Genomic DNA, 18,771 nt, shown 5'->3' with positions numbered 1-18,771 from the left:
GTTATTGTTCTTCTTCTCCAATAGACTTTTGCCTGCATCTCTTCGCCGATCACGATCCCTCCATCTCCGGTGATTTCCACCGTAAACTGATACGGTATTTCGTTTTACTGTATCATAAACGTTGCATCTCCCCGTATTTCACATTCCGTCATTTACATAGATCTTCAAACCTATCTATCTCCATCAACTCCGGCGGCTGCCGACGACGGCGTTTTAGCTCTGATTGGCTCGAAGAGAGGAGATCTCTAAGTATTGCTTCCCACCGTCTCCGAAATCTACCCGATCCGACATCGGATTGGAGTGAATTTTGACTTACAGTGAAGAGATTTTGAGAGAATGGTGGAGCCGGTGAACTCATCGCTTGGGAAAATGCTCTTGGAAGAGATCAGTCCAGTTGTCATGGTACTCTGCACGCCTCTTGTTGAAGAGACTTTCCTCAAGAATGGACTATCCTTTGTGGAAACGCTGAAGCCATTCTGCAACTTCAGTAATATCGATGGTGATGATAGACTTTGATTCTTTTATTCGTTTTCAAAGGTTTACTTCACCAACCGTTTAAACCGAGGTTTTGATTTCTTGTGCAGTTCCTGTTAGGACCTCAGGCGATCAGCTTTATCGGCTGAAGAAGTTTACGCTCAGATTGTTTAATGCCTCAGATATCAAACAACCAAACGTGGAGGTATGTAAAGCTTCTTGCTTTCTTACCTAGAACGCAACGTGGAAGAGGATTGTTTTGTGTTAGGTGTATGGTTGTATTAGAAGGCTCCTCCATTCTGCATCTTTGGTTGAGCTTCAAAATTGATTATGTTTACTTAATGGCTAGGTTGCAAAGCAACGGCTAGAACATGTTATCACTGAAGCTGGGGAGAAGGTTTTTGACGATTTGAAATCTGATCCTCCTCAAATTACTGATATACTCTCTAGTAAGTATCTCTATTCAATATTATGCCTTTTAAGAGATTTTTTTCTTATCATACCGGGTTGCTTTTCTAATGCTGATGTCTTTCCGTTACTGCAGATCCAGAGTCTGAAATTGCACCCACATGGTTTCAGTATTACAATAAGGAACTTATCCGTACACTGTCCTTTTCAGACCATGAGGCTTTTGATCATCCTGTGGCTTGTAAGACATTATAGAAAATCCAAAATTGTTGTTGTTGGCTTCATGCTTTAAACTAGGTTTGCTAATAGACTTTTCTGTTGCGTACGGAACAATTCTAAATGTGTTATTCAGGTCTCTTGGTCGTTTCATCAAAAGACGATCAACCTGTAAATAAATTTGTAGATCTTTTCAACACCAATAGATTACCTTCTTTGCTTAATGATGGTGTAATGGACCCAAAGATTTTGAAGCATTACCTGTTGGTGCATGACAATCAGGATGCCACAACAGAGAGGTAACTGTTCCTTACTACATAGTATATTATATGATTCTCATTATAACTATATGGCTGTCAAATGTAAGGCTTTAGTTGACGGGATGTAATTTCTTCTGTAGAACGTCTAAAGTTCTGTCTGAGATGAGAAGTACATTTGGAAACAATGAGTGCAACTTACTTTGCACTAATTCATCTAAAGAGGGGAACGTGGAACATCAGGCTAATCCATGGGCTTCATTTGTAAGCCTCTCATCAGTATTTTATCCAACATATTGCTCATGATTCATATATCAATCCATGTTTTTGTAAGTTCAACATTTTAATTATTTTTTCTTTCTGAAAGAAATCAAGTGTTTCGGCCGACAAACTTGGATGTGCTCTCACTGGCGACGATATCGTGGAGGTAACATTCGCTTTCTGATGATATTCACGCCTTTCGAATATTTTGGAATGTTTTAACCAACACTATTAGTTCTCCTCGTATATTCGAGGTAGATCAAAGATCTGATGCAAGAGTTTGCATCGAGGCATATAATTCCTTACATGGAACAGAAAGTTCGAGATCTTAATCAACAGGTTAGCTTTAGATTTTCTAAAAAGTTAATCGTGGGAACATGCTTTACGTTTTCTGTATGCTTTACTTTGTTCTTTTTTTTTCTCTTTCCATATCATTTAGTTTGCATTTTGCTGTGTCACTAGATTTCTGCAACAAGGAAAGGACTTAGAAACCAAATAAAAAACTTATGGTGGAGAAAAGGAAAAGACGATGTTCCGGATTCAACCAAAGGTTCTATGTATGCTTTCTTGAAATTTTTGCTCCTTTAATGTTTTCCTTGACGTCATCATAAGCTCTTACTATTTTTTTTTTCATTTTTGAAGGTATACATTTAGCTCCACTGAATCTCAAATTAGAATTTTGGGTGACTACGCCTTCATGTTGCATGATTATGAACTTGCATTGTCAAGCTATCGCTTAATATCAACCGATTACAAGCTCGATAAAGCTTGGAAGCACTATGCTGGTGTTCAGGTAGCTTCACAGCTTTATGATTGTGTTTCTATGTAGGTATTCAGGTGGCATTATTTTTAATCAATACTCGTTTTGTATAATTTAATCTAACATATAGTATAGGTTAGCCCATCAGGCCGATTGTTTTGGTCTTTATTTTCCATTGCTCGTTACTTGTGGTGGCTTCAATAACTCATCTTCTCATGTATGCTTGGGAAGGAAATGATGGGACTTGCATATTTCATCTCAGACCAGTCAAAAAAGGAAGCTGAGTACTGCATGGAAAATGCATTCAGCACTTATCTGGTATGTTTTTATAACCCACCTAAAACAGTTCTTTCAGTGAATGTCCCTCGCTTACTTGAATTAGTGTTTATTATAAGCAAAACTTGAAACTGAAATAGTAATGGGTTAACTTGAGCAAGTGACGCGGTAGTACATGCTGTAACATGTCCTTGTAATCTCATGCAGAAACTTGGGAGGTCTGGATTTCAAAATGCTACGAGATGTGGGCTCTGGTGGGCAGAGATGCTAAAAGCTGGAGACCAGTACAAAGAAGCTGCTTCTGCTTACTTCCGCATATGTGGAGAGGTGCTTCTTTTATGCCTCAGAACATATGCACTTTATACCATTTCTAACTTTATTATTTTTTCAGGAACCATTACACGCCGCAGTCATGTTAGAGCAAGCTTCTTACTGCTTCGTGTTAACTAAGCCCGCGATGTTAAACAAGTATGGATTTCACTTAGTTCTCTCAGGAGACCACTATAAAAACTGTGATCAGGTACATGTAATTTTGTTGAAAGGGATCAAGCTTCGTACATGCTTTGCAATCTAAAGAATACAGTTTTTATGCGTTTTTTCAGGTTAGCCATGCAATTCGTACATATAGAAGTGCAATCTCTGTTTATGAATCAACTACATGGAGCCATATCAAAGACCATGTACATTTTCATATTGGACGGTAAGTTTTAAACGTTGTGAATGTACGTCTAAGGCGTGATGTTTAGGAAATTGTGGTCTAAGACTTGCTATGAAATTACCTTTTCAGGTGGTACGCACTTGTTGGGATGCATGATGTTGCAGTTAGAAATATGCTCAAAGTACTGGACTGTGGCAACCAATCCAAGGCAACCCAAGAGATTTTTCTCAGAGACTTTTTCGAGATTGTTAAGGTGCCTAGCTTATACCTGCTGTTTTATACGCTTTACTGAAGCTGCACAGAGAATAATAGAGTGCTTCCAATAGTTACCCCTGGTCTCTACTCTTTGTTCTTTGACTATACAAAATAACTTCTTACTTTTTGTCATTCTGAAGAAAACTGGAATGAAGCACGAGGTGGTGGGACTTCAACTACCATTTATTAATATGTCGTCTCTTCAAGTTATATATGAAGACCATCGCACTTATGCATCTCAAGCTTCTGTAAGTTGCATACTCACTCTTTGGAAGAATGTACATATTGGTACCCATCATAATCTTCCTCGGATGTTTTGCCTTTTTACTTCATTATGAACAGCATAACTGATATCAGTATTTCTGGTTAATTTTTTTGGATTAATGCAAATAATACTTGCAAATAAATAATATTTGTGCATCCCTGAATTTTTTCTTTTTCATTATTGGTGAATTTGCATCTGTTGTTTACTAATATTATTTACGTGTCATGGTCAGGTTCTTGTACAAGAGAGCATCTGGCAGTCACTGGAGGATGATATCATTCCATCATTAAATTCTGGCAAGTCAAACTGGCTGGAATTACAGTCAAAGCTACTACCAAAGAAATACAAGGAATCCAATGTTTGTGTGGCTGGAGGTGAATTTACATCTTTTTCATTAATGTTGTTAGCTGCATTCGATGTTTACCTGAATCATGGAGCTTCTTCATTATCCTGCACTTAACTTATGCACACTAATACGCAAAATCTGGTCTACCTTATCGTACCAGCAGGAGGACATTTCAATTTGATCTAGACATGCTTTGATGTTGAAAAAATGTATATTTTTGGAACGCCCAGCTGTGATAATTCTGCACGGAGTATAAGATTTCCTCATTAGTCATATCATAGCATCTGTAAATGTTATCAGTTGTGCCTCTGCCAAGGAAGAGGGATTTCTTAGTTTGTCAATAAATTCAGGCCATATTGTTGAGGAGGACATGATATTCTGCTGTAGTATGTTTGAAAATGTTTGTAATTGTGGATTTTACTTGTACTTCTTTGTTATCAGAGTCAGTGAAAGTGGATCTGGAGTTTAGGAATCCCTTGCTAATCTCTACTTCTATAACAAGCGTATCTCTCATCTGTGAACTTACCTCAAATTCTGATGACCTAAAAGGTAAGCTGTTTATAATATTGATGTTCACTTTGGAATTGTTCTACGTCCTTCGGTTTATAGATGTGAAACTTATTTCAAACGTTTGGACTTTGTAAAGTTGATAAACACCCAAGTAGCATAAGCTTGGGGACCGAGAGTTCCGCAGAACATAATCAGTAAGCAGCTAATCTCTTCATTCAGGTTTCTTTTAACTTTGTTGATCTACAATTGAATGATTAAGCTGCAACGTCTTTACCAACAATACTACAGGGGTACAACATCTGGTTTTTCTTCTTTCACTTTGTCTGAAGTGGACTTAACATTAGGCGGAGGCGAGAAAAAACTGGTGAGTCTGCTAAACTGAAAACATAGATCGATTGACACGTTTTAATATTTTTACTCTTTCTATATCTGACATTATTCATCTTCTTGTGTATATATAGAGAAACACGTTTAATTTTTTTTGATGTTTCACTTGTGATTGCTGGCTTTACCTCATTGCTACTAACCTTGATTGTAGTCACAGTTTTGAATTGCCTTGGTCCTTTTTAACTTCTGACTATTATATCTTCCGTTTGCTTACTGTATCCTTTGGTGAATCTCTGATGGTTTTATCAGCTGCTGTTTACGTTTGACTTATTGTCATAACTTTTTTCTTCTAGGTGAGACTCACGGTTACCCCCAGTGAAGAAGGTATCCTCAAAATTGTCGGTGTAAGGTGGAGGTTGTCTGGTTCTGTTGTAGGTGTGCATTACTTCCAATCTGCCCCTGGAAAGGCAAAAACTAACAAGGGAAGACGGAAAAACAAACTTACTCCCACTGATGCCTTGAAATTTTTGGTCATCAAGGTGCAAACTTTTCCTCTACGGTTTAATTTTGTAAGATTTGCTACGACGTCTAACATAATGAAATTTTGACTGTGCAGAGTCTACCCAGGCTTTTGGGTTCAATTGATCATCTGCCTGAGAAATTGTATGCTGGAGATCTACGTTATCTTGTTTTAGAGTTAAAAAACAAGTCGGAATTCCCGATAAAGGTAGTTTTCGTTTATGATCAACCCTTATCATTCATATTCTCTACCGTTTAGCCAGTAAAATTTATTTTGTTCTGTTATTGTGTATTAATTTAGTTTGTCATTGTCTGGCTTATCTACTTATTCTTGCTTGATTACCGAATATTGTGATGCACTAAGCTATTCTCTGGATTATTTTTGAGCTTTAAAAGTCTGTCTGTCCTTGTAGAATCTTAAAATGAAGATTAGCCATCCAAGATTTGTAAATCCTGGAAATCATGAAGAAGAGGTGACAACGGAGTTTCCAGATTGCTTAAAGAAGGGCCATGAACAAAATTTTGTGAAGAGTGAAACAAGTAGTGTATTTTCATTTCCAAAGGTCCGTGGCTAACCTTTTTATTCAAGCCTCCAGGTAAATGTGCATGTCAGGTTATTCTAACATGGTTCTGAATGTTGCTCTTTTTCAGGATGTGTCACTGCAAGGAGATAAATCTTTGAGGTGGCCTCTCTGGCTTCGAGCTGCCATCCCAGGAACGATATCTTTGTATTTCACAATATACTATGAGATGGAAAATGTATCAAGCATCATGAAGTATCGCACCCTAAGGATGCATTATAATTTAAAGGTGATGAATCTCTAGGCTGGTTGTTTCTACCTTCATTATGTTATAGGCAATATTTGCATTGACCAACCAATCTGAACCATTTCTATATCGTACATTTTTATATAGGTTTTGCCATCTCTAGAGACCTCGTTCGAAATCACTCCCTCTCCATCAAAGTTGCAAGAATGTCTTGTGCGTATGGATATACTGAACCGTGCGAATTCAGATTCTTTCCAAATTCATCAGTTGTCAACAGTTGGGTGTCGGTGGGGTATCTCCTTACTTGAGCGTGTTGATACAATCTTACCTTCCAAGTCTCTGCTTCCCGGGCAAGCTTTATCATGTCACTTCATGATTAAGGTCGCTATTAGCTTAAAATGTTCATTTAGTAGCTAGTTGGTCTTTCTCTTTTCCATGTCTGAAATTAGAATATTGTTTAAATTTCAGGATAACAGAAGATCAGCGACTGAAGAAGAGAAAACCATGTCCATTCCTCCCAGCCAAACCGACGTAAAACTGTTTGCTCAGGATGACGACGAAAAACTTTTTGATATCGTTAACTCACCTTTAGCAAGCTTCCATGAAAGTGAAAGGTCATGTCAAGAAACCTCAGATCAGGTAAGCGAAATCCTCTTTCAGGGACATATATATATCTTATGCGGTAGAGATGTTTTTTCAAGGGAACATTCATTTTCTCTTAAACATAGCATCATCACTGGTAACTTTCTATCATCAGAAACCATAATGAACTCGTGTTTGTATGATTGAAACAGTTAAGTACCAATACCGTTGACTTCATTCTAATCTCTCACCCAGCAAAATCCAGCAATTCATCAGGAGTGGCAGATATACCAAAGATTCTGTCTCACCATTCATGTCACAATAGGTAAAGAGTATTCACGTAACAGTATATTTTCTTCAGCTTTGAAACCTATTTTTAACTAACGTGTAATCATTCGATTACAGAATCAGGAGCTCAAACCCGCTATCGTGGTCCCTAGACGGTCCCCAAGCCATATACCACGACTTCTCGACCTCCTTGTGTGAAATTCAACTAAAATTAGTAATCAGAAACACATCTGATGGAATATCATCTGTGAGCTTCAACACCATTGATTCCGTACAAGACGTAGCAACACCAACTCCTTCCGCTGGAAACCAATCCGGGTGGCGCTACGTGCCAGATATAACAGAGGAAATGAAACTGACTTCAGATGTCATGGGGAGCCGTTCAGGGAAACCTCCATCGTCCATGGAAAGCTCACCTCCTTTCATATGGTCAGGTTTAAGTTCCACAAAGGTCGAAATCCAGCCATTGTCAACAACGGAGATCCCGCTGCAGATATCGGTTTTCGCTCCAGGTATCTACAATCTCTCTTCGTATAAACTTACCTGGGAGCTTTCCGGGCGTGAAGATGCATCATCAGGGACATGCCAAGGCTATCCTTATTACCTTACTGTTCTTCAGTCTCAGTGAACTTTCATAGCTCTCTCTCTCTGTATTCTGTGTATCCATTTTGATGGTTTACGTCTGAGTTTTCAATTTTGATTGTAGCAAATTGTTGTCAAGAAATGTTTTTTCGGTAGGAGAAAGATTAATTTTACATTACACCAAAATTTGAAAAAGGTGGATCTCAGCTTTACTTTTGTTTGTGGAATAAAAGGATTATAGATATTATCATTTTATTTACTTCCAATCATTTATACCTTCTGTTTGATTCCAATAATATTAATATGAAATTATTAATATTCAGTAAAAAATGGGTTCCTCGACATTCTCAAGTTCAATATGACAGACGGGAGAAAATAAAATTAGCATCTCTCAAATATAAACTGGTGATGATCATGGTGGCACCAATATATACATACATACAAGTTATATATATAAGGGTAAAATAAATGACCTCCAGCTACTTGGATGGTTAGCTACAACACCACTGACACTATTATCGCTACTACATTGCCTTGTAAAAGGGAAAATGTATATAACTTCAGAGAATGAAAATCATTTAGGATGATATTTTCTGGCTGGACCAAACTCTACCTATCTGCAACTATAAGACTCCTCTCCGTCTAGAAGATGGATTTGGTGAGTCTTGGTCGCGGTTTTATGGTGATGCTTTCATATGGCTTAGCTTGTTCAACTTGGATATAATCTCTTGTTTTCAAAACCTGCAACATTGGCAAATAATAAAAGACAGATTCAACAAGATGATCAAGTTTATGAAGACCAAACTTGTTCTTCCGTCTTAAAAAGACAAGTTGTGATTGATGCACTAAAGCCGAGAGTACACACCTAACTTAGACATGCTTACACCTAAACATCCTAACAATCCAGTAGGAAAACAGACAAATTAATCTGGAGTTGCAGCATAAAACCAAAACATGTAAGATTCTATGTGTATTTATCAATTACTGGTCAAGTTTGTTTTCTCGAGAGAAAGATCAGAGCTTTTTTTTTTTTTGTTTAGGGTCGTATTATGAACATACCAGGGTTTCAAAAAACATTCTCGATGCTTCTTTACGGGTTTTCCCAGCTAAAAGTTTGTCCGCTACAACAACACTCTTCCCATTCTCAGCTTCTTTATCAAATATTGTCTGGAGATACTTCGCCACAGCCCTATAATAAAAGAGAATAATAGTCTTCAGTGTTTCAGGCTCATCATGTTTCTTACATGATAGTCTGTGCAAAAAAATGATTCTGTACGGACCTGGTACGAGAAGACCAACCACTGTTCTCTAGAAGACGAGTTTCATCACCTTCTTGCATACCATCGTCTTCTTCATGATCTTCATCATCATCCACATTCAAAAATCCTGAAAACACAGAGTGAAATCAATTATAAGTAGAACCACTGAGACATCATGGATATAACAGCATCTCACAAATCTAAATCATGCTATGATGACCAAGTATTAGTCCCATTGCTTAAACTGAGAACGTACAGATAATTTGTACAATTAAAATTCGTAAAAGGTTTAGAACCTGTGTCATGTGCCACTTCCATTGTATCCATTTCCTAAAGCATAAGAGAATAACACAAGAAGAACTTAAGAGGCATGTCTTTACTTGAATAAGGATATGAAACCACAATGAAACAAAACTTACGTCGTTATCTCTCATAAAACCATCGCGAGAAGTAGGATCTTCATCTGGTGCACTTTGCATATTAGTAGCCTCCTCATTAAACACATCATTATGCGGTTCGTAGTTGTTATCAGGCTCTGTCTCTGGATTCACCCCATCATATTTTGCTTCCACAATTGGTTCGTTGAGACTTTCCAAAGCCAAATCACCAGCTTCTACGTGTCCATTTTCAATATAGCCAATTGTGATATCACATTGAGTCTGGTTGTCTACACCAATCTCGCAGACTTCAGCTGATGCATCCGTCTTCTTATCATGTGGAAGCTCATCTTCAACCTTCAAGTCTGTCTCATTGAGAATGGCGTTGTGATCAACATCACCTTCAGTAATTTCGATAACACAAACATCTTCACCGCCTACACCTCCATCATGGTATCCTTCCACCTGTAAATCCTCTATTCCCTCTACATGATCGACTTTGTCCTCGGCTGGCATTTGACCGATCTCGTCATTCACTACAAGACTTACTTCATCAGCAGCAGCTCCATCGCCTTCTTTTGGAACTTCTAACTCACATGCTGTTTCACCAAGCTCGTTATCGTCTTTCACTTCTTCTTCTTCCTGTTGGTCTATGTTTTGTTGGTCCTCTGGGTGAGTAAGAGCCTCAGCAGGTTGCTCTTCAGAACCATCAGGGCGAGTTTGAGGAGCAGAACATTCATTATCTTCCACCGCTCCAACAGAAGCATGACGGTCATCATTCTCAATTATCGTGATTCCTAGTGATCTAAAAGAAGTGATTCTTAAAATTTAGCAAGAAATGAGTATTGTAATAGCTAAGACATTGCCGTGACAGAATACTGTGCATTGATTGTGCATATCAATCATCCTAGCGAATACTCATCTCATGTCCGATTCGAATAGACACTTCTGGATCATTTGATTCACTTTCCTATTGCTATATGACTTCCCTCGTATCCTTCTTTGTTTGAATAGCCAAAAAAACATCTTACGATTAGTTATTTTTCCTTCTTTTCCTATTTTTCTTTCACTGCAAAATTGAGCTCCTATTTACCGATGTTGGTGACTCATTCAGTTTTAGCACCCTCTACACGAAAGTCAGTGTCACAGGTGTTTCTTATGGATTCTGGAGCTATACCGATTTTATTAGTTACCTGGTGAGAGCCATGTTCAAGTGATGAAATCGTTCTACGATTTTGTCAAAAGCCAGTAAGGAATTTCTTAGACTCTTTTTTTTTTTGTGAACTTTCTTATGCCTGTGTCAACATTTGATTTTTGATTATTTATTCTGATTATTTATTTCTGATGATAGGGTGAGGATTGGGTTCAGGGGTACAACATGTCGTCGCTTCAGCCCCTTGACCTCGTTAGATCATTGTCTAAGCTGTCTGGGTCATGTGGATAAATTTTAAAAGTGCAAGTTCCGAGAGTTCGCAATGCAATTAGCGGCGGCTTTACCGTTTTTGTTCTCCGCGGAGAAGCTGCAGAAGAAAAAGCATTGGCACTTGATGGAACCGATATGGAGGATGGATCTTATCTGCTACAGTTTTACCGCCAGAACTCAGCAAGCTTAGTTCTGGTTTGAGTACTGCTGAGTTGGCTGCTAGGCATGTTGCCCATTTCCAAAGAAAAAAGTAAAATTTTATATTCATGCTTTTTTTCTCTTTACATTGGGTTTGTTTGTAATTTGCTGACAAATTAACTATTGAATTACAGGAGCCGAGGCATTTCTGTTACTGGATATGACCCTTCGCTCCATGTAGATGTTGTTAAGAGTGATTTGACTAACCGCTTTTCTTCATGTGGAAAGATCACTGATGTTTTTGTTCTTAAGAGGTTTGTTATTTCTTCTTTACAAACCATTTGTGAATTGTTTTTTTCCCTCCATCTAACCTTTTTTTTCTTTTGCAGCCGGGCTTTGATCTATCTCTTCGGAATAGGCGCAGTAGATATGGCGTTGAGACTATGTCGGAGAGGTGACTCGGTACTCCGTGCTAAAGCCTTGCCAAATCCTAAAAGGAAAATTAACCATTACAGGGCGTAGACGCGTAGTACAAATCTCTCTGTTTTTGAATATTGTATTTTATAATATTGAATTTTGAATGGTAACTAATCATAGGAACATTAGGAATATATAAAAAAAATAATGAGTAGGAATAAAATTTTGAAAATAATATCAAAATTAACGAGGAACAAAATTATTCTATAATTCTCTACAAAATTAACAAAATGGCGTTTGTTTAAACCCATGTAAACCAAGAGGCAAGAGTCATGTTTTCTAGTATAAACCGGAAAGAGAGTAAAGTGAAAACTACCCGAATAAAAAACACTGAAAATTGAAATGCAAACCAAGAGTCAAGAGTCGTGGTTTGTAGTAAACCGGAAAGAGAGTAAAGTGAAAAACCTCACACAAGAGGAAAGAATCATTTCTTGGTCTCGCGGCGCTTCTAACATTTCTTCTGTGTCTCTCAAGAAGATGGGATTCCTCTCTCAACAGATCTCAAGAGATGAACTCAAACCAGGAGATCACATCTATTCATGGCGTATGGCTTACATATACTCTCATCACGGTTCAGTCTCTTTCCCTTCCATCTATCTCTATGTAGCTACATTGCATTTAACACTCCTTCAGTTTCTGTTCAGACAATTCTCGCTGGATCTTAGCTTTTTATGTTCCTGTCTTAGAATAAATGACGATCCTTTCTATGTTTGCAACTTGTAGGAATCTATGTAGGCAATGGTGACGTCATACATTTCACTTGCGGAGGTGGTCTTGAGACAAGGACAGGGACTTTCGTAGACAACATCATCGTTAGTTCGGTTCCAAACCATGGAGGTGACAACCCTTGTCCTAACTGCGGAGACCAATCGAATCTCGACGGTGTGATCTGTTCTTGCCTCGACTGTTTCCTCGCCGGAGGAAACCTCTATCTCTTCGAGTACGGTGTCTCTGGACCCATCTTTATGGCTAAACCGCGAGGCGGTATCTGCACAACAGCGGTTTCAGACTCCTCTGATGAAACCGTTAACCGTGCGAGACACCTCTTGTCTAATAAAAATGGGTTTGGTGCGTATGATCTGTTGAGGAACAACTGTGAAGACTTTGCGATCTATTGCAAAACTGGTTTGATTGTTTTGTCTAAGCTGGGGAGTAGTGGACAGGCTAACTCGTGGTCTGCGGTGCGTGGTGTTTTGTCGCTTTGGGGGACGGTGAAGAGTGTTTCTGTGGGCTCTGCTGCGAGGTTGGTTGTTTCTGGGGTTGCTGGTGTTGGTGTTGTGACTTTGGCGGCGGGGTATGGTAACTACTGCTATGGTCGTTTATGTGCTGATATTGGTGTGAGAAGTGATGCTAGCAAAGTTCCTGTGGAAGACCTTGTTACGCTTATAGCGATTATCGAAAGAAGAGACGACAAGAAGTCTAGCTAGTTTAGCACTTGTTGTGGTGTGATTATGATTGTGATTGTGATTGTGATTGTGAGTGTTTGATGGTAACTAACTGTTTGCTTCTGTTTTCATTGTATGCGTGCAACCATGTGTGTTTGACACTACTTATCATGTGAAAATAACATTATTGTTGTTTCCAAAGTATTGGTCTACTTTGGAAGAATGTTGAAACAAAACAATAAACAAACACAAGTGGATGACGAATAGTGTTTGATCACCTACCTACCATTAGTTTGGCTCCTTGGTTGATTTGGAATTTAGTGTTAGTGTTACACTAGTCATCATCAGTAAAACAATAACTAAACAAAGCTGTCCACACGAGAAGGTTTTCTGATCATAACCCATTACAATCACACAAGAATACAACATGCTTTTGTCTCTATATCTTCTTCACCACCTTGTTTATCTGGCTGAATATACACGCACTGGTGTCTTTTTCTGAGTTATCAATAACTAATAACTCACCAAGTTGTTATTGTGGATCATAGAATCGGCTACTTCTACTTTTGCTGAATCGTGGAACTCTCTCTTTGTTATTATACAATAAAAACACTATAAATAATTATTATTTTTTTAAACTTATTTTAGATTATATTTGTAAAACATTTTATTTTCAGTTTTTATTTAAAAAAAGAAATTTTAATTTCAAGATGTTATAGAGTAATCAAACTTTTTAGATTTGAAATCTTTTTTTTAATTAGATTATTTGATAAATTTTACGTATTGAAATTATATATCCTAGAATATTAATGTATTTTAGATGTAAAAATAATATTAAAATACTAAATTGCAAAGAGAAATTATAGATAAATTTATATTCATGTAACTTTATAAAAAAATTATATAGCATTATTAATTTATAATTTATCTAACTCAAAATCATAAATGTTTATTAATTTCTAGAGTTTCTCCTAAATATTTATGCAAATCACCTTTACCGGGGATAAATTGATTCTTAAATTCAATTTGACCTTTTGACTTTTTCCTTATCCAGCTAAGCCAATACAAAACCAGTTGACTTTAAAGGTTTGGTTTTTTTAAACCAACAATCTTGGAAAAAACTCTAGAGAACCCCCATTGATCTAGCCAGAGATGGAATCCATTCTTCTAGAGAAGATAGGATTATTCTCCAACAAGATCTCTAAAGACGATCTGAAACCAGGAGACCACATCTATTCATGGCGTAACGCTTATATCTATTCTCATCACGGTAACCCATCTCCTTCTCTCTCTTCTGGGTTTATCAAAGATCCAAACTTTATGTTTGCAATCTCACAGGAATCTACATAGGAGACGGAAAGGTCATTCATTTCACACGTGGAGGCGGTCTTGAAATCGGAACGGGAACTTTTTTGGACAAGCTCATCGTCAGCTCTATTACCAATCACGGAGGAGACAACCCTTGTCCTAACTGTGGAGGAAAGCAATCCAACACGCATGGAGTTATCTCTTCTTGTCTCGATTGCTTTCTCTCCGGAGGAGATCTCCTTCGCTTCGAGTACAGTGTCTCTCCGGCTCTGTTCATGTCCAAGCTCCGAGGCGGTACCTGCACGACGGCGGCTTCGGATCCTTCGGAGGAAGTGATCTCTCGTGCGGAGTTTCTTTTGCTGAGAAATGGGTTTGGTGAGTACCATGTGTTCGAGAATAACTGTGAGGATTTTGCGATGTACTGTAAGACGGTTTGGTGGTGGGGAGAAGCTATGTGCTTGGGAGAAGCGGTCAGGCTAACTCGGTGAGTGCGGCTGCGTGTGTTGCGCGTATGGTTAGTCCTTGGGCTAGTAATGCTATACGTCTGTGTTCGGATGTTGGTATGAGGAGTGATGCTGTTAAAGTGCCTGTGGAGAGCCTCGTTGCTCGGTTTAATCAGGCTGATACATTGGCAAAGGAGAGCTGAGTTTGGTTTGGTTCTGATTGTGTGCAATGTGTGTATTTGATTGTTGGTTAATGCCAGATTGAATCTGCTTCTAAATTCTTTGAATTGTGTAACTCTATTGTATGATGTGTGAATACAGTTTAATTGAGGTCTTCATGTTTGTGTTGTGTAAAAACGTAAACGCGTAAAGAAAGAGATGTGGTTGATTCTTTACTCGTTATAACCACGCTTGAGATTGTCTTATTTTTGCGTAATCAAGAAAACACGGTTTCTAAATTAAATTTAAGTTGATTACTGGTTGGTTAAAGTTTATATATAGTGGCCAAGAACACCACGCCAACTGCCATGTTCAATTCACAAGACCATAAGAGTTGGAACTGTAAGCCATGATGACTAGTAGGTTCAGGCATGAGGCATAACAACACCAGCTTCTGGTCTAGAGAAAACGGCTGTTGACTCGTAGCTGAGAAAGACGGGTGAATGGAGAGAAGAACATTCAGTTCTCGGTTCGGTTTGATTGTTTTTAATAGAATTAAAAGTGTGGTCTGATTCGGTTTGCTTCTTATTTTTGTTATAAATTTTTGAGTCAATACCGTTTAATTCATCTAATGCTTCGGTTCGATTAGACTCGGTTTATATACGAGAAGACGAGGAGAGTCGAGACCACACCAGTATAGAGAGAGAGGGGGAGAGACTCTTGATTGACTCAACACACCTCCTTGAGAAGACGATGAGCTCGAAGAAGGGGGATTAGCGAATCTCGATAGATATAAATCATAATCTCCAATTTCTCAATCCCATTTTCATTTTGTTCATCGTGAAATCATGTCTGGCTCCCTGTAGAATCTGATCCTGGTAAACCTTTTTTTTTTCTATCCAATTTGGGGTTTATTGTCTAATAGCTCCTTATTGTTCTCAGCTTCTTCAAATATACATCAAGGATTGGTCATGTTATATAGTAGTAGATAGTGTCTGTGTAAGCTATAGATGTTGTTGTTATTGATAATGTTTAGGTGTTTTCACGGAGATTATACAACAAATGCAAGTGAAAGGTGTGCAGGTTGAAGAGTTGTATTCCTTGGACATTACTTCTCTTGATGAAATAAGGTTTGTTCACACTCTTTTGGTTGCTTCTTGTTTCCAACAAAACTCAGTCAATAATACTGTTGGGTTCTTCTTTGTTTTAGTCCTGTTTACGGATTGGTATTGCTTTTAAGTGGCGTCCTGAGGAAAAGGAGTCTCGTGTTGTCATCACTGAACCAAACCCAAACTTCTTCTTTGCCAGCCAGGTCCCACTCTCTCCCCCCACATTTAGTTTTTTTTTTCAACTCTTTTGGGAATGTTATAACTCTATGTGTGTTCTCTTGTAGATAATCAACAATGCTTGTGCTACACAAGCCTTACTGTCTGTCCTCATGAACTCTTCGGTATCGAGATCGGTTCAGAACTGTCTGAACTGAAAGAGTTCGCTAAAGACTTCCCACCTGAGCTCAAAGGTTTAGCCATCAGCAACAACGAGGCGATACGTGCAGCTCACAACACCTTTGCTAGGCCTGACTCATCTTCCACCACCACGGACGAGGATGAGATAGCTGCTCGGAGGAGAAAAAGGAAGAGGAAGATGATGATGTGTATCATTACATCAGCTACTTACCCGTCGATGGTATCTATACGAGCTCGATGGTCTTAAAGAAGGACCCATCAGCCTTGGACAATGTCTCGGTGAGCCAGACGGAATCGAGTGGCTCAAAATGGTCCAACCTGTGGTGCAAGAGAGGATTGACCGGTATCTCCAGAACGAGATTCGGTTTAGTCTCTTGGCTGTGGTTAAGAACAGGAAAGAGATGTACCGGAGCTGAGCTGAAAGAGTATCAGATGAAGATAGAGAGAGAGGATTTGCAGCAGGTGGGGTGCACTGCAAGCTGATAAGTACGCTGAGAAGAGCAGCTACGAGGCTCTGGATAAGTCTCTTTCTGAAGTCAACGTCGGCATCGAGACAGTGTCGCAGAAGATTGTAATGGAGGAAGAGAGGGCCAAGAACTGGAAGAAAGAGAACTTGAGGAGGAAACATAACTATGTCCCTTTCCTCTTCAACTTCCTCAAGATTCTTGCAGACAAGAAGAAGCTCAAGCCTCTCATTGAGAAAGCGACGTTAATACCTTAATCAGTTTTTTTTGCAAGATATTAAACTTTATATGTATGAGGGTTTGATTGTATTCAGTCTGAGGATTTTTGTAGAACCAAATCTCTTAATTACATGAAACAATAAATCAAAACAGAGTTACAAAACTTGTTCTCTTCTTTAATGTAAAAACTTCTATAATGGCAGATATCTCACTGCTGCAATCATCATCGGTTTAGACTCACAAAACCGAAGATCGTCATATCATCACTCGTACCTGGTGGTTGTGAAAGAGAGAGTAAACCGGCTGCTTGAGATGGTATATATATCCCCAAATGTCGACATAGCGGCTGCTGATCTATCCTTGAATATTCCAACTTGTCCGTCACTTAGTATTGACCCAAAATCTACTACTAGCCCTGAAAACATATATTACATGATCTTACGATATTTGAACAGATTATTGAAAAAAAATTGAGCCACTGATCAACCGAGGAGACTAGACTGTACCTGCATAAAGACGTTAAAGAACGGGGAAGCCCACGCCGAAACTGGAGTCATCTTCCAAATCACTTGTTTGAGAAAGCTCGCCATTTGTAAATGCATTCCATGAGTTTCTTGACGAACTTTCATTTGATGTAACTGAGTGGGAGACCTTATTTGTACTTCTAGAGGACAGAGCCGAGCGCTGAATTAAACCGGATATGAGAAACCATTTTTTCCCCACAAGGCTACAAATAGTTTCAGGTGTGGAAGAAGAAAAGCTTACCTTATGGGAAGGTATTTGAAGCGGGGAACTGTGGAGCATGGCATGATATTTGACTCTGAGTTACTTGGTAGTTTCTGGAAGTATCTGTGTACATTCGGTTTAGTTGCACAAAGAATCCAAATAGTAACTGCGTGGCGTAGTATGACTGCTTTTCGTTCTCCCAAAGATAAGGCTCGTACCTTTTTTAGACATTTCAAAACACAAGCATCAGAGAATGATTGAGACAAATAAAACGATAAGATGAGATGATTCCCATTAACTTGTTAGTAAAGATGTGCTTGGTCATAGTTTAGGGATAAGGTTCCTTACGTGAGCCAGTCTATAGGATCCAACTTTTGGTGTCAGTTGGGAGATTACTCCATCAATGCGCCTCTGTTGACTGACTTGTTTTGCTGTTGGCCCTGCTTTCGCCTGAAAGCTGATCTGTTCATTGTGATCTTTGGTTGTATCTCCACATTGGTGCTTGTATCACCCCCGAAAAGATGTCCGAGGCAAATCTCAAATCCAGTAAAATTTGTAAAACCCCCTTCTCTGGAAATTTGGGGTTCGTTGGCTCCCTGGCAGATAAGAAATCCTCATAAATAATGATGATCTGCGTTGTACAAGAGAAATTGAAAAAAAAATCATTTTATAAGCAATCACTAGCTTGGAGATATTTACTGATGAAAGTGAATAAGTGTGTATAGGAGAATAATGATAACGAACATTTTGAAGAGAAATCGTTTCCCGTTGGCAGAAACATTCTGCAGCATGTAGAAAATAATCATAGAAAAGGAAGTAAACAGAGACAACGCACTTCTCCAACAGGCTTGAAGCAAACTTTTGCAAAATTGACTTATCCAGTACATGCCTCCAATTCGATGGATCTCTTCTGATGCTCGACAAAGAAATGAAATTTATATAGAGCGAAGGCAAGGACGGAAGTGATATCTTCAACTCACTCTCGCCCTGCTCTTCCTTGACTATTGTCTCTTCCCACCCCTGCATTATCACTTCAAAGAGTCAGTAATTTCCAAAAACAAAGAGTGAACAACTAACTACTATGTACATTTTTCAGAATATCTAATATCAATGCAAAACAGCTAAGAAGAAAGGATAAGGATCGTTTTTTAGTTACCCTTAAAGGTTGTGAGCAG

General features: G+C 38.6%; 3 protein-coding genes and 2 pseudogenes across 4 annotated transcripts; 4 read left to right on the top strand and 1 right to left on the bottom strand.

The window, feature by feature from the left end:
* LOC111210999 (trafficking protein particle complex subunit 8-like) lies at positions 1 to 8,007 on the top strand. 2 transcript variants are annotated; one of them, XM_048770704.1, is made up of 28 exons: positions 1 to 499; positions 585 to 679; positions 824 to 923; positions 1,019 to 1,123; positions 1,235 to 1,397; positions 1,499 to 1,619; positions 1,723 to 1,782; positions 1,875 to 1,955; positions 2,079 to 2,173; positions 2,259 to 2,409; positions 2,608 to 2,694; positions 2,860 to 2,979; positions 3,044 to 3,172; positions 3,255 to 3,352; positions 3,440 to 3,563; positions 3,706 to 3,813; positions 4,063 to 4,204; positions 4,618 to 4,725; positions 4,823 to 4,880; positions 4,975 to 5,050; positions 5,367 to 5,552; positions 5,630 to 5,740; positions 5,946 to 6,095; positions 6,184 to 6,342; positions 6,448 to 6,681; positions 6,769 to 6,939; positions 7,095 to 7,207; positions 7,288 to 8,007. In XM_048770704.1, exons 1-28 carry the CDS (start codon positions 337 to 339, stop codon positions 7,796 to 7,798), a joined length of 3,819 nt encoding a protein of 1,272 aa, XP_048626661.1. In that variant the 5' UTR covers positions 1 to 336; the 3' UTR covers positions 7,799 to 8,007. The 2 variants fall into 2 exon arrangements, with proteins under 2 accessions (XP_048626661.1, XP_048626664.1); XM_048770707.1 differs by lacking the exons at positions 1 to 499; positions 585 to 679; positions 824 to 923 and having other exon boundaries at positions 1,731 to 1,782.
* A 117-nt stretch (positions 8,008 to 8,124) lies between these two features.
* LOC106433031 (sister chromatid cohesion 1 protein 4) lies at positions 8,125 to 10,213 on the bottom strand. The gene is made up of 5 exons (XM_013873882.3): positions 9,431 to 10,213; positions 9,308 to 9,341; positions 9,033 to 9,138; positions 8,812 to 8,941; positions 8,125 to 8,493 (listed from the first exon to the last, which is right to left on the bottom strand). Exons 1-5 carry the CDS (start codon positions 9,902 to 9,904, stop codon positions 8,395 to 8,397), a joined length of 843 nt encoding a protein of 280 aa, XP_013729336.1. The 5' UTR covers positions 9,905 to 10,213; the 3' UTR covers positions 8,125 to 8,394.
* Positions 10,214 to 11,753: 1,540 nt separating this feature from the next.
* Positions 11,754 to 13,012, top strand: LOC125594620 (protein LEAD-SENSITIVE 1-like). Its single transcript, XM_048770750.1, has 2 exons — positions 11,754 to 11,997; positions 12,150 to 13,012. The coding sequence occupies exons 1-2, from the start codon at positions 11,769 to 11,771 to the stop codon at positions 12,851 to 12,853; spliced, it is 933 nt and encodes a 310-aa protein (XP_048626707.1). The 5' UTR covers positions 11,754 to 11,768; the 3' UTR covers positions 12,854 to 13,012.
* An 872-nt stretch (positions 13,013 to 13,884) lies between these two features.
* Positions 13,885 to 14,900, top strand: LOC125594636 (annotated as a pseudogene).
* A 674-nt stretch (positions 14,901 to 15,574) lies between these two features.
* On the top strand, positions 15,575 to 16,908 carry LOC125591205 (annotated as a pseudogene).
* Positions 16,909 to 18,771: the final 1,863 nt, after the last annotated feature.

The sequence above is a fragment of the Brassica napus genome, chromosome A3, assembly GCF_020379485.1.
Source record: "Brassica napus cultivar Da-Ae chromosome A3, Da-Ae, whole genome shotgun sequence".
Taxonomy (NCBI): domain Eukaryota; kingdom Viridiplantae; phylum Streptophyta; class Magnoliopsida; order Brassicales; family Brassicaceae; genus Brassica; species Brassica napus.
The sequence above is the reverse complement of the archived record's forward strand: the minus strand, read 5'-3'. Positions and strand labels throughout refer to the sequence as shown.